The sequence below is a fragment of the Euleptes europaea genome, chromosome 14, assembly GCF_029931775.1.
Source record: "Euleptes europaea isolate rEulEur1 chromosome 14, rEulEur1.hap1, whole genome shotgun sequence".
In the NCBI taxonomy this organism is placed as follows: domain Eukaryota; kingdom Metazoa; phylum Chordata; class Lepidosauria; order Squamata; family Sphaerodactylidae; genus Euleptes; species Euleptes europaea.
Window position 1 is genome coordinate 504,643 of NC_079325.1, and position 13,035 is coordinate 517,677.

General features: G+C 57.3%; 2 protein-coding genes across 2 annotated transcripts in view; one reads left to right on the forward strand and one right to left on the reverse strand.

Annotated features, from left to right (window-relative positions):
* Positions 1–13,035, forward strand: part of ARCN1 (archain 1) — a 281,523-nt gene that overhangs the window by 146,023 nt on the left and 122,465 nt on the right. The window lies entirely within an intron of this gene.
* On the reverse strand, positions 724–8,606 carry MPZL2 (myelin protein zero like 2). The gene is made up of 5 exons (XM_056860817.1): positions 8,573–8,606; positions 4,151–4,317; positions 2,424–2,634; positions 1,680–1,824; positions 724–799 (listed from the first exon to the last, which is right to left on the reverse strand). Exons 1-5 carry the CDS (start codon positions 8,604–8,606, stop codon positions 724–726), a joined length of 633 nt encoding a protein of 210 aa, XP_056716795.1.

The window sequence follows — 13,035 nt, forward strand, 5'->3', positions numbered from 1 at the left end:
ATGCTGAAGCAGGAGAGGGCGCCCAGCTCCATTTATGGGGCTTTTCCCCGCTCTTGCCCTATGGAGCTGGTGTTGAAGCAAAGAGCTGTGTGGATGAAACAGGCTGCCTGGGGTTTGGACGACTGGCCTGTTCTGTTGCCGCCCTGAGAATGTCCTTTGCAGGCCGGGGGTGTCTCTTTCCTCCCAGGTCAACGGATGTTCTTCTAGAAAAGCAGACAGTGGCAGAGTCAGGCTGCCCTCTGCCAAAATGCATGGGCACTGCGGCCTGTTGGCAGTCCAAAGAACCAGCTTCCCGGTCCTGGGGGCATGGAGGGCAGAGAAGGCTGGGAGGAGAAAAACGGTTGCAAGAAGAAGTGAGCTATGGCTCATGAAAGCTCAGACCCTGCCAGAAATTTTGTTAGTCTTTAAGATGCTACTGGACTCTGGCTTTTTTCTAGGGTGCAGGAAGGTTCTCTGTCCTTTGAGGACATTCCTCATCCTGGAAGCAGGGCTGGCAGCCACTGCCCGGAGGAGCCGGCCATGGGGCAGCATAATCAACAGGGTGCTGATCTGTCCTCCAAGCAGGAGCAGTGCCCCAAGGGTGGCACGTGCCACAAGTCCCTCTGCCACGCCTGGAGTGGCTGGCTGTGTGGCAGCATCACGGCTTCTGCTGACCCACCCAGGAACAAAGGAGGCCAGCGGGAGAAAGTGCCAGGGGGTGCCTGGAGCTTCTTACCAGGGGCTTCAGGCTCTGTCTCCCAGCACGAGTGCGGCCTCCTGCGGCTCAGCCTTCTTCAGCTTCTCCTTCTCTGACCTGTTACTGAATGCAACGAAGACCGTCATCAGAGAACCAGCTGAGCGGCTCCCAGGGGGAGGTGAGCAGGCACCCCTCCAGCCTGGGAGCTCCAGTGGAGGGCGAGATGGGCAGCCTTGGGGATCTCTGGCTCCCCTGGTCCTAGACAGCCAGCGTGGTGTGGTGGTTAAGAGCAATGGTGTCTGATCTGGAGAACCGGGTTTGATTCCCCACTCCTCCACATGAGCGGCAGAGGCTAATATGTTGAACTGGATTTGTTTCCCCACTCCTACACATGAAGCAGCTGGGTGACCTTCGGCTAGTCACAGCTCTCTCAGCCCCACCTACCTCACAGGGTGTTTGTTGGGGGGAGGGGAAGGGAAGGTGATCGTAAGCCACTTTGAGTCTCCCTTAAGTGGCAGAGAAAGTCGGCATATAAAAAACAACTCTTCTTCTTCTTCTCCTAGAGGGCCCCTGAAGCATCCCTGTGTCGGGCGGTGGCACTCCCTTGGTCACACAGAAGAATGCCCCTTCAGAGGCTGTTGGTGTGACGCTCTGTGCCTGCAGGGAGCTGAGCGCCTTGGGCTCACTCGCGGCCTCCACACCAGCACCCGGGATCCTCCACACCCTTTGCATCCCCCCCTTGTCCTCTCCGGCTTACCTTTGCCTCCGCTTGCCAGGCTCTGGTCACAACACTGCCCTTTGCTACCCTCCTCTGGCTGCTGGGGTTCCCGCTTCCACATCACGGCATTCACCAGTCTCCCCCCCCCCCCATTTCCTGCTCTGCCTCCAAAGGATGGCAACTTTTGGAAAGGGTCCTACGCATTGATGAACGTGCAGACTCCCCACCCCCAGGGCCAAGCGCTGCCCCTCCCCGCTCCAAGGCAGGCATCCCCTCCTCCCTTACCGTTCTGTCTCCACCATCTCCATGTGCTTCTCTCGCCACTTCCTCCGCTGCTGACGGCAGACCACCACCACCACCACAATGACAATCATGAGCGCGCAGGCAGAGCCGATGGTGAGGGCTAAGATGTGGATCTCCGAGAAGGTCACTGTGCAGAGATGAGAAGTGTGATTTGAGGGGGAGGGAGTGGGAGGCCAGCAGACACAAGAAGCCCCTTGGTCTGGAGAACAAGTCCTATGAGGAAAGGTTGAAGGAGCTGGGTATGTTTAGCCTGAAGAGGAGAAGATGGAGAGAGGATATGAGAACCATCTCCAAGTACTTGAAGGGCTGTTATATAGAGGATGGTGCAGAGTTGTTTTCTGTTGCCCCAGAAGGTTGGACCAGAACCAATGGGTTGAAATTAAATGGAGTTTCCATCTAGACATTAGGAAGAATTTTCTAACAGTTAGAGCAGTTCCTCGGTGGAACAGGCTTCCTCGGGAGGTGGTGGGCTCTCCTCCCCTGGAGGTTTTTAAGCAGAAGCTAGATGGCCATCTGTCAACAATGATGATCCTATGACCTCAGGCAGATCATGAGAGGGAAGTCACCTTGGCCATCTTCTGGACATGGAGTAGGGGTCACTGGGGATGTTGGAGGCAGGGAGGTAGTTGTGAATTTCCTGCATTGTGCAGGGGGTTGGACTAGATGACCCTGGTGGTCCCTTACAACTCCATGATTCTATCCTCCCAGCCTCCCGAGGCTACGCACCTTTCAGCACCACTGCCAGCTGGATCTCGCCTATGTCCCCACCCACATCAGGGGGGTTCTTCACTTGACACTGGAAAGTCCCGTTGTCAGCCGGGTTCACGTTCCATAGCATGATGGAGGCGTCACTCTTGTGTATGTTGCCGTCCCACGTCACTCGGCCAGAGAAGCGTCCCATTGTCGGGGGGTAAGGCTGCTCGTGGTAGTAGAACACCTGGGGAGCCACAGGGGAGCCTGGTAACTCGCTCGTGGAGGAGTGATGCATTTATTGGGGGTTACTTTGCTCCTCCATGTGTACAGCCTCTGCCTCCTTCAGAAGAAGGCATTATCCTGAAGGCTCCAAAAACAAAGAGCACAGCAACGTGTGGGAGTGGGGGGGGGGGCTGTCTGGGGCTGAGCAGGTGCCCAAATGGGTGCCTGGAGCAGCATCAAATCTACTGAGGGCAGGAATGTCAGCGAATACACAAAGCAGACACCTGACAATCAGCTGCTGCTGCGCTCCAACAGTTTTCTCCCACTCTCAACAGGACCCCCCAGTCAGCGCAGCCGTCTGGGAACACCCCGTGAACTGGAGCAGCGTCTTGGCCCCCGCCTGCTGCCCCCTGAAGGCAAGAGCTGCTGGAATGGAGCGGTAAGAATGGGCTTTTGGGCTCACCCAGAGGAGTCCCCTTTTATCTGTTCCTTTGCTTTTCACGGCCTCTGTTTTGGGGGCTGAAAGAAGTATTCAGGCCCTCCCCAGAAGTCCCATGTTCTGCGTCCCTGGCTGCAGAGACAGGTGGCAGCCGGTGGCGGCATTTCCAGGGTGGCATCTCACATCTGGAATGCCCCCCTCCCTTGAGGCTCACCTGGTGCCGACCTCCTGGCTTTTAGGTGCCAAGCAAAACCACTTTTTTTAACCCAGACTTTTTACTAGGTGTTTACCTTTTCAGTTGTTCTTACAATCTGAATTCAGCCTGACAACTGTTGGGAAGAACACTGAGGCTGCCCAAATGTTTTATGCTGTTGGGGTTTTATTGGCTGTTAATTTTAATGCTTTCATGTTTTTATGACTATATCTGACCAGCTGGCACAGAAATGTTTTCTGTAAATAAATTGTCATTTTGATAACTGCTGGGGTCGGTGGGCCTTCTCTGTGGAGATGGAGCTTTCCCGGTAGGGCCAGGCACAGGAGACTACAGGCTCCTTCTTGTTTGCTTGTTTAATTTGTACGCCCCCCACTTAAGGAGAATATTCCAGCAAGGCAACAGCGAACCAGAGAATGACAATAGGGGCCGACAACAGCAACAATTTCATTCCTTCAGAGGGATGGAGACAGAAGGAAAAAGGAAACCACAAAGGGGAAAAGGGAAGGAATGGGAAAAGAAGGAAGGAAAAGGAAGGGAAGGGGGTCTCCATGGATGGAATTCTTCCCTCCGTAGAGATCCTGTACTGGATCCAAGCCACCATTCAGTAATTGCCTGTGTTTCTCCCTGTGGGGGCAAATAACAACTCCACAAGGCAGCAGTGGGGCCTGATTCCCACAGCACCAGCCCCATTGTGAGCTGCAAGGTTCAGGGTGGGGTGCAAAATGGACGAATGTGCGTGGATGGTCATGGGGGGACTAGCACAGAGATCCCAACTGCTCATGGGGAGTCAGTCCGCTGCCGAGGAATCCCCACGCCACATCTGGCCCCTGCCACCCTCAGGAAGGCTCCCCGCCTCATGCCACAAAAGGGCCACATTGAACTCACATTCTGGTCCGGCCCGCTTGACTGGGGCCGGAAGTTCCAGGTGACGGCCACCTTCTCCCCCGGAGGGATGCTGCTGTAAAAGGTGCACTTCAGGCGCACGTCTGTCCCATTCAGAACCTCCAGGGTGGTGGGGGTGTAGATGTCCATCGCTGCCACAGGCCAGAGTACTGCAGGAAGCCATCAGAGTGAAGTGGGGTATAATGGTTAGGGTCAGACTGGGCTCTGGAAGACCCCGGGTCAGGTCCCCACTCGGCCATGCAACTCACTGGGGGACTCTAAGCTAATCCCTCTCTCTCAGACTAACCTACCTCACAGGACTGTTGTGAGGATAGAGAAGAGAGAGCCATGCAGGCCACCCTGAATCCATGCAATGAGGGAGGGGTACAAATGTACCAGAGAAAGAGAGGAGAAACAGTCTAGGCTGGCTCAAGACTCTTCAAAGCAGGGCAGGATTGATCCCTGCCTCCCCCACTCCCATGCCTTCCCCATTCCTTAGGCAGTCGGGCCAAGGGAAGGAGAGCACCCCAGGGCTGGCCTGATTTGTTTGCTTTTTAGATTTTTAACCTGCTCTTTCCTGACTCAGGGTCGGGCTCAGGGTGGCTTACCTCTGAGGGAACGATTCCCAGTAACATTCCAATTGAAATACAAACACCATAACAGTAAATAAATATTATTAAAACCAGTAACACATCTTAACAGTTCAACAGACTAAAACCTTGTAATCCAACGATTCCTTTACAATTGGTACTTGTGGCATCATAGCCAGGCGAAGAGGTGGAGTGAACAAGTGTAGAAAGTGCAAGAAATGGGCAGGTGGCGCAGGGAGGCCGGCCGTGACGGAACCGTCGCTGCCCTCAACCATAGGCCTGGCGGAACGTCTCCATCTCACAGGCCTCGTGGAACTGAGCTGAGTCCCGCAGGGCCCGAGGCTCTTTCGACAGAGAGTTCCACCAGCACAAAGCCGGAGCTGAAAATGCTGGGGTCCTGGTTGAGAACAGCTGGATATTTCTCAGGCTACTAAGTTGGTACTAGATGAGCGTAATGCTCTCTGAGGGGCATACTGGGAGAGGCGGTCCCGCAGGTACGATGATCCCAGACCGTTTAGGGCTCTGAAGGTCAATACCAGAACCTTAAACCTGATCCACTACTCTACCTGGAGCCAGGGCAGCTGGCGGAGTACGGGTTGGATATGAGCTTTCCATGGGGTCCCTGTAAGAACCCTCGCCCCGCCGCATCCTGGGCCAGCTGGAGTTTTCAGAGCAGCCTGAAGGGTAGCCCTGTGTAGAGCAAATGGCAGTAGTCCAGCCTGGAGGTGAGTGTTGCATGGATCACTGTAGCTATGTCAGGATGGGACAGGTAGGGCATCAGCTGCTTAAGCTGGTGGAGGTGGAAAAATGCCATCCTAGCTACATTAGTGACCTGGGCCTCCCATTGACAGGGCACCCTATGCAGCGTCACACCCAGACTCCTGATGGTCAGAGCAGGTGCTAATTGCACCCCATCGGGAGCCGGGAGCAGATGTCCCACCTCTGACCCTCCCCGGCCCACCCACAGCACCTCCGTCTTTCAGCTGGCTTTGCTTCAACACTCTCCCCATGGCCTCCAGGCACCTGGCTAAAGTATCTGGGACGGCATTCGGCCGGCCCTCCATCAGTAGATGTAGCTGGGTGTCATCAGCGTACTGCTGACAGCCCAGCCCGAAGCTCCGGACTAGCTGGGGAAGGGGGTGCATATAGATGTTAAACAGCATTGGGGAGAGAATCGCCCCCCCCCAAGGGCCCCCACATACCAAAGGGTGTCATGGGGAAACTCTCTCCCCTAGCGCAATCCTCTGTCAGAGAAATGAGAGCAGCCACTGAAGGGCTGCAGCACATATCCCAAAATCGGCGAGGCGGTGGGCGAAAAGGTCATAGTCGACCTTGTCGAATGTTGATGCCAGATCTAACAATAAAAGCAGAGCCAACCCGCCACGATCCAGCTGCCTGCGGAGATTGCGGCCATCTCTGTCCCATGGCCGGGCCGGAAGTCGGACTGAAATGGGTCTAGCACCGATGTGTCCTCCAGGAAAGCCTGGAGCTGCTCTGCTACTCACTCTCTCAACTGCCTTACCCAGGAATGACCAGTTGGACACTGGGCAGCAGCTGCCACGATCGTTAGGATCTAAAGGTGGTTTTTAAAAGAGCGGTAGCCCCACTGCCTCCTTAAGTCCCCCCAGAAAGACCCCTGTACTCCGGGACAGACGGATGGTGTCCATCGGGGAGCCCACACCGCATCACCGCTAGCTTCACCCAGCCGCGAGGGCACAGGTCCAGGAGACAGGCTGTGGGCTTCACAGCACCCAGGATCCTGTCAATGTTGGCCTGGGAAAGTCGTCTTAGTTTGTCCAACACTGGACCAGAAGATGGCCAAGGGGTCTCCGGTTCACTAACTGCGTCAAGATTGGCGGGGAGGTCCTGGCGGAGCGACAAGATTTTATCCGTTCAATCGCTTGGAAAAGCCTCATGGCTAATAGTGGCACTTTGGGATTCCTCTGTCAGGGATGTGACAGACCTCATTTCTCGAAACAATTTGAGAGCTCGCGGACGCAATGGAGGTCACACCGTAACTCTGCTTTGTGGACTTCGCTGCCACCTCATAGGATTTCTTAAGCATCCTGTAAGATGCTCGTGCAGCTTCATCACGAGTTCAACGCCAAACCTGCTCTAGCCGCCTAAGCGCTTGCTTTTTTTGCCGTGGCTCCGCAGTGAACCATGGGGCTCAGTTTAGGTGGGGGCGAAGAGCCCTTCGAGGAGGGATTTTGTCGATGGCTTTGAACAGGCGGCCACGCCAATCATCTACTAGCTCATCTAAGGCATCACCTTATTGGAGCCCCCGGCCTGTTCTGGAAACCAATTGGACCCATAAGTGTCCACGGGAGACCATAAAGCCACTCGCCATCAAAGGGGGGAAGGGCTGGAAAGCACAGCTGGGCCTTCATGGCAAAGCAGCCTGACCACAGCACACTGTCAACAGACATCAGACCCACATCTACCCGCATGCCAAAGGTCAAGGCTAGTGTGTGGCCTGCTTGATGTGTGGGACCTGATACAATCTGGGAGAGTCTCGCCGCCGCCACGGAAGACACCAGGTCCGCAGCCAGAGATGACGAGGAGGCCGCGTTGGCATATGGGCACTGAAGTCCCCCGAGACCAGCACCATCCCACACCCTCTGCTGCTGGGCTCTTGCCCTTTTCTGACTGCTAGTGGCAGACCAATGCGGCTACCCCATCGTGAACAATCTACGCCAGCGATCTTTGGGACGGGGAGTGCCCTGAAGGAGGAAGACTCCTGGATGAGCACTGCTGCCCCCCACCCACTGTCTGGGACTTAGCTTGGGGGGGGGCTTTCAGTCAGAAACTGGCTTGAGGCAAAGCCCAGCTCCTGACAAGGAGGCCCCCCCCCCAGGTTTGATGTCAGACCATGGGGGGGGGAGGCTGCTTTGGTTTCTCCTTGCAGCTCTTCAGTCTGGGTGGGGCACCCTGCCAAATCCTGGAGCTGGTTCCTTGGAGCCTGGCAGTTAGCTAGCGGGGGGGGGGGGCTTTCCTGCCTGGCATTTGCTCCTTGGGGGGGGGGACGCAGCCCCACTTCCCCAGCAGGTGTTCCAGGCGGCCGGCAGCCCAAGCGGCAGCTGGAGCAGCAGGAGGCGAGGGGGCCAGGCCTGCAGCCCCACGAGGACAGCCGGGAGGGGGCCGGGCCGCTGGCGCGGGGAGGCAGGCAGGCAGGCAGGCAGGGCGCGGCGCTCAAAAGCCCCCACCACCCCCCTCCAAAGCGGGCGATGGAGGGGCGGGAGGCCGGGGCCCTCGACGTCCCCTCCCCTGAGGTCAGGCTGCTCTCGGCCGGCAAGCCCCGGCCCTTGAGGCGGGAGGGCCTTGGGGGGGTCCGTCGCGGGCCTGAGGCCGGGCCCGGCCTCTCCGTGCGCTCGGGGCTACGAGGCGGGCGGGCCGGCCGCCCGCCGGGGGAAGCGATGGCAAAAGGCCCGCGGCCGCCCCGTCCCTCTGGGCCCCTGGCGCCGAGGAGCCAAGCCGGCCCAGGCCTCGCCCCGACAGCCGCCGCAGGCAGGCAGGCAGGTAGGCAGGTAGGCAGGGCCAGCAGCCGCCCCGCCCGCCCCCGGCCCCCGGCGCCCGGCGAGGCCGCCGCCCGCCCGCCCGTCCGCCCGTCCGTCGGTGGGGGCTTCTGGCCAGGCTGCCGACGCTGAGCGCCGCCTCGGCCTCCCGCTCGCTGCCGAGGGCTGGCCGCTTGGAGCCGGGGCGGGGGGCGGGGGGCGGGGGGCGGGGGTCGAGTGCCCAAGAAAGGCCGGCGCCGGCCCCGCCCGCCCGCCCAGCAGGCCCCGCCAACGACCCCCCGGGGGCCGCTGCAGCGGCGCCCCCGCCCGCGCCGCCTTACCCAGCAGCAGGCGGAGCCTGGCGCCGCACGCCATCCTCCGCTCCCCGCGCCCAGGGGTCCGCCTGGCTGCGCGACGGCGAAGGTGGAGCCACGGCCGCCACGGCCGCCGCCTCCTTCCTTCCTTCCCTCCCACAGGCCGCCCAACGCGGAAGCTGGAAGGAGAGCGTGGGCGGTGGGCGGGGGGGGGGCAGCCGTGCCCGCGGGCGATGCCATCGTATGCCCTACTACTAGTATGGGTGGGAAAGCTGGATAGTGAAGGAAGCGGATAGGAAGGAAATAGAGTCCTTTGAAATGGGGTGTTGGAGGAGGGGGGTGCCGAGACCTCGGGCTGCCACAAAAACAAATCCGTGGGTTCTAGATCAAATCCAGCCTGAACTGACCTAGAAGCTAGAATGACTAAACTGAGGCTGTCATACTTTGGACACATCACGAGACGACAAGAGTCACTGGAAAAGACCGTCATGCTAGGAAACGTTGAGGGCAGCAGGGAAAGAGGAAGACCCAACGAGAGGTGGACGGACTCAATAAAGGAAGCCCCAGCCCTCAATTTGTAAGATCTGAGCAAGGCTGTCAAAGATAGGACATTCTGGAGGACTTTGATTCATAGGGTCGCCATGAGTCGGAAGCGACTTGACGGCACTTGGCACAGACACGCATGCATTCATTTGTTCACCGGCAGTCTGGCCACAGCATTCAGCCCCAGCTCGAGCCTCAGAGCCCCCCCAGGCATGGGTGTGGGACCCCTGGCCCTTTGCTGCAACTGTGGAGGACTGTCCTCGTGTCTCCTTTGAGTCTTTGCAGGCAGCCGTCCAACTGGGAGAGACTAGGACGGCGTTATTCAGAGGGCGCTGGCAGCCCCTCTTGAGCTAGCAGTGCCCTGCTGCTTTGCCGTGGGGTTGCCAAATCTCTGGTTCTAGCCTGGCTTCCACATCTTTCAAAGCTGCTTCAGGGACAGTTTCCCCTCTCAAGGGTGTGTGAGAGATCCCCCTCTCTGAGTTTGCTTCTCCAAATCAGTTGCTCAGACGTTGATACAGAAACAATAGATTTATTGAAGCCTTCAGGAGATGAGACAGGCACAGGTAGAAAGTTGCAAGTGAGGGGCTATACGGGTTTACAGAATATATTGACTCCAGGGCACTGGGGCACTGGGGTTCACACTTATTGTTATGGGAAGTTACAAGCTTGGCATAATACAAAACATCAGACGGATCCCAGGAAGTCTGGTGCGGCTATCACACTTCCAAGGCCGCACCGGCCTGAGGGAGTACTGGCAGGAAGAACAGCGGGGGGGAAGATACATGGGCCATCAGGCCTGGCGCCTGAGACCAGAAGGTGTGAACTGCTTTTACGAGTTCACTGATAACACCGCAGGTGATGGAAAGCAGAGACACAAAGACAGAGACCCTCACATTCTGCCCCCCTTAAGGCCCCCCTCCGAGAGGACGAGGCTTATCGGGATAAGCGAGGCGGAATTCTCGGACCAAGCGAGGGGCTGCCATGTGGGGTGCGGCCACCCATTCGTCATGAGCGGAGCCAAGGTTTTTCCAGCGAACAAAGTAAAACAGTTTCCCTTTCTTCCATTTGGAATCTAAAACCTTGGATATTTCCAAATGGGTATCCCCTCCTACTACGGTAGGAATCGCATGAGCGGGAGGGGGGTGGAACTGGGGAGCTGCTACATAAGGTTCGAGGAGGCTTATATGGAAGACTGGATGAACTCCCTTGAGAGTCTTAGGGAGACTCAGTTCCACGGTAACCTCGTTGATTACTCTGGTAATGGGGAAAGGTCCTACATAACGGTCGCTCAGTTGTTTGCAGGGGCGAAGAGAGCGGAGGTTTTTGGTGGACAGATAGACTTGCTCCCCCACCTTGAGTTCCCACCCCGGAGACCGGTGTTTGTCTGCTTGTTCCTTGTACTTGCTTTTAGCCCTTTTAGCCAGGGACATGTTTGAGGGTGAACCGGAATTTTGCAAAAAATTGGGCCCACCGAATTTGTTTGGCATTGAGTTTTCTAGCTCCCTTGAGAGCCTCAAGATTCTTGTGATCTGTGCACACTTCGAACGGCAGCTCGGCCCCCTCCAAGAAGTGTCTCCATATGGTAAGGGCATGTTTGACCGCTGCTGCCTCCTTCTCCCAAATGGCCCAGTTGATTTCGGACTGGGAAAACTTCTTGGAGAAGTAGGCGCATGGCCTCAACCGTCCCCCCTCATCCCTCTGCAATAGGGCCCCGCCCATGGCTACATCCGAGGCATCCACCTGCACCACGAAGGGCTTGGTGCAATCCGGGTGAGCCAAAACGGGTTCGGATGAAAAAAGTAGCTTTAAACGTTCAAAAGCTTGCTGGCACTGGGGGGACCATTGCAGACGGGCTGAGGGGAGTGCGGCGCTAGCCCCCCTGTCCTTGGTACGCAACAGGGCAGTGAGGGGAAGCGCAACTTGGGCAAAGTTGGGAATGAAATTCCGGTAAAAATTGGCAAACCCCAAAAACTGTTGAAGTTGGCGGCGGGTAGTGGGGGTTTCCCAGTCCCGCACCGCCTGGACCTTGGCGGGGTCCATTTCCAACCCTTGGTGGGAAATCACATACCCCAGAAATGTAATAGAAGGTTGGTGGAATTCACACTTGGACACCTTAGCATACAGTTTGTGCTCCCGCAGCCGCTGGAGCACTTCTCGCACTAGGCGCACATGTTCTTCCATGGTCTCAGAGTAAATAAGAATGTCATCGAGAAATACCACCACCCCCCGAAACAGTAAATCATGCAAAACTTCATTAATTAATTGCATAAAGACACTCGGAGCCCCCGAAAGTCCGAACGGCATGACCAGGTACTCAAACATCCCAAAACAACTGGAAAAGGCCGTTTTGGGTTCGTCTCCTTCTTTGATGCGAATGCGGTGGTAGGCTTCTACCAAGTCCAGTTTGGTGAAGATTCGGCCCTCCTTTAATTGTGCTAGAAGGTCAGGAATAAGAGGGAGGGGGTAAGCATTAGACTGGGTGACTGCGTTCAGTCTGCGAAAGTCAATACACAGTCTTAAATCTCCCGTCTTTTTCTTTACAAAGAAAGCTGGGGCGGAATAAGGAGCCTTGGAGGGGCGTATGAAACCCCTCGCCAGATTGACATCCAGATAGTCTCGCAATACAGTCTTTTCACTAGGGCTCATGGGGTAAACCTTTCCCTTAGACAGTTTGCCTTCCCCTACAATCTCGATGGCACAGTCCGTTTCTCTGTGGGGAGGCAGTTCGTCGCACTCTCTAACATCGAAAACATCAGTAAACTGCGAGTACTCAGAGGGTAATTGAGGAGAGACTGGGGCGGGGGACCCTACCAGTGCGGCGGCTGGAGTTCTGAGTACCCGTTCCTTGTCATGCAACCCACAGGGGTTTTCGGGGAAGGAAAGCACCCGTTTAACCCAATCAATGGAGGGATTGTGTCCCCTTAACCAGTTCATCCCTAACACCACAGGGGTTACAATAGGGGCGATGGTGAAATACAACCGTTCCCAATGTTCCCCCACGGACATAATCACGGCTGCAGTTCTGTGGGTCACAGGGCCCCGTTTAAAGTCACTCCCGTCCATTTGGGAAAAACGGAGGGGTCCCGGAAGCCGCTTGCGCCGGACACCCAACTTCTTGGCAGTTTCCTCATTTATCATGGTGCGGGCACACCCCGAGTCGACCAACGCGGGGACCTCTAACGGGGGACCCCCTTTGGGTAGGGACAGATGAACACGCACAAATACATTGTCCTCTTGGGCGCTTACCATCGGTGGAGCTCCTTGCACAACGATAGGGACGGTCTGCTGCGGAGCCCCCTCTACAGCAGACCGACGGCGTTTTTTGCCGGCTGTTCCCACTCTTCCTCCTCGCTGGAAGAGGGGGACGGGGTGGTGGCTTCCGGGGAGCCGTCCGAATCAAAGACGGTATTTGTAATCCGGGACCCCGATGGGACCGTAGAGTCGGATGCCCCATCCTGGGGGCGCGCGTGGAGAGCGGAGGGTGCGCCGGAGCGCCGGCTCAGTGGTCCACTTCTGCGGCGAGGCTGGCTGTCGGCGGCCGGTTTCGTCGGCTCGGTCTGGGTTTGGCGGGGGGGGGTCGGACGGCCTGAGCGAGAGGGGCATTGCGATGCAAAGTGACCCTTTCCCCCGCAGATCAGGCAGACGCCGGCCTCGAACCGCTTGCGGCGTTCCGCGGCCGAGAGACCCCCGCCACCCCCTTGCCGGAGTTCCCGGCCACGGTCACCTCGGGGCCTGGGGTCTCGCCCAAGCCGTTGCTTGGACAAGTTCAGGAGTTGTTTGCGATTCTCGATGTCAGCAGCATGGCGAACCCAACCTTCCACATCCGGGGGGTTCCCTTGCATGAAGGCCCAATGTTGGAGGTCTGGGTTGAGACCCTCCCTGAAACATTGTACCAAGGTAGCTTCACTCCAGTCCAGAATTCGGCTAGCCAGTGACTGGAACTCACT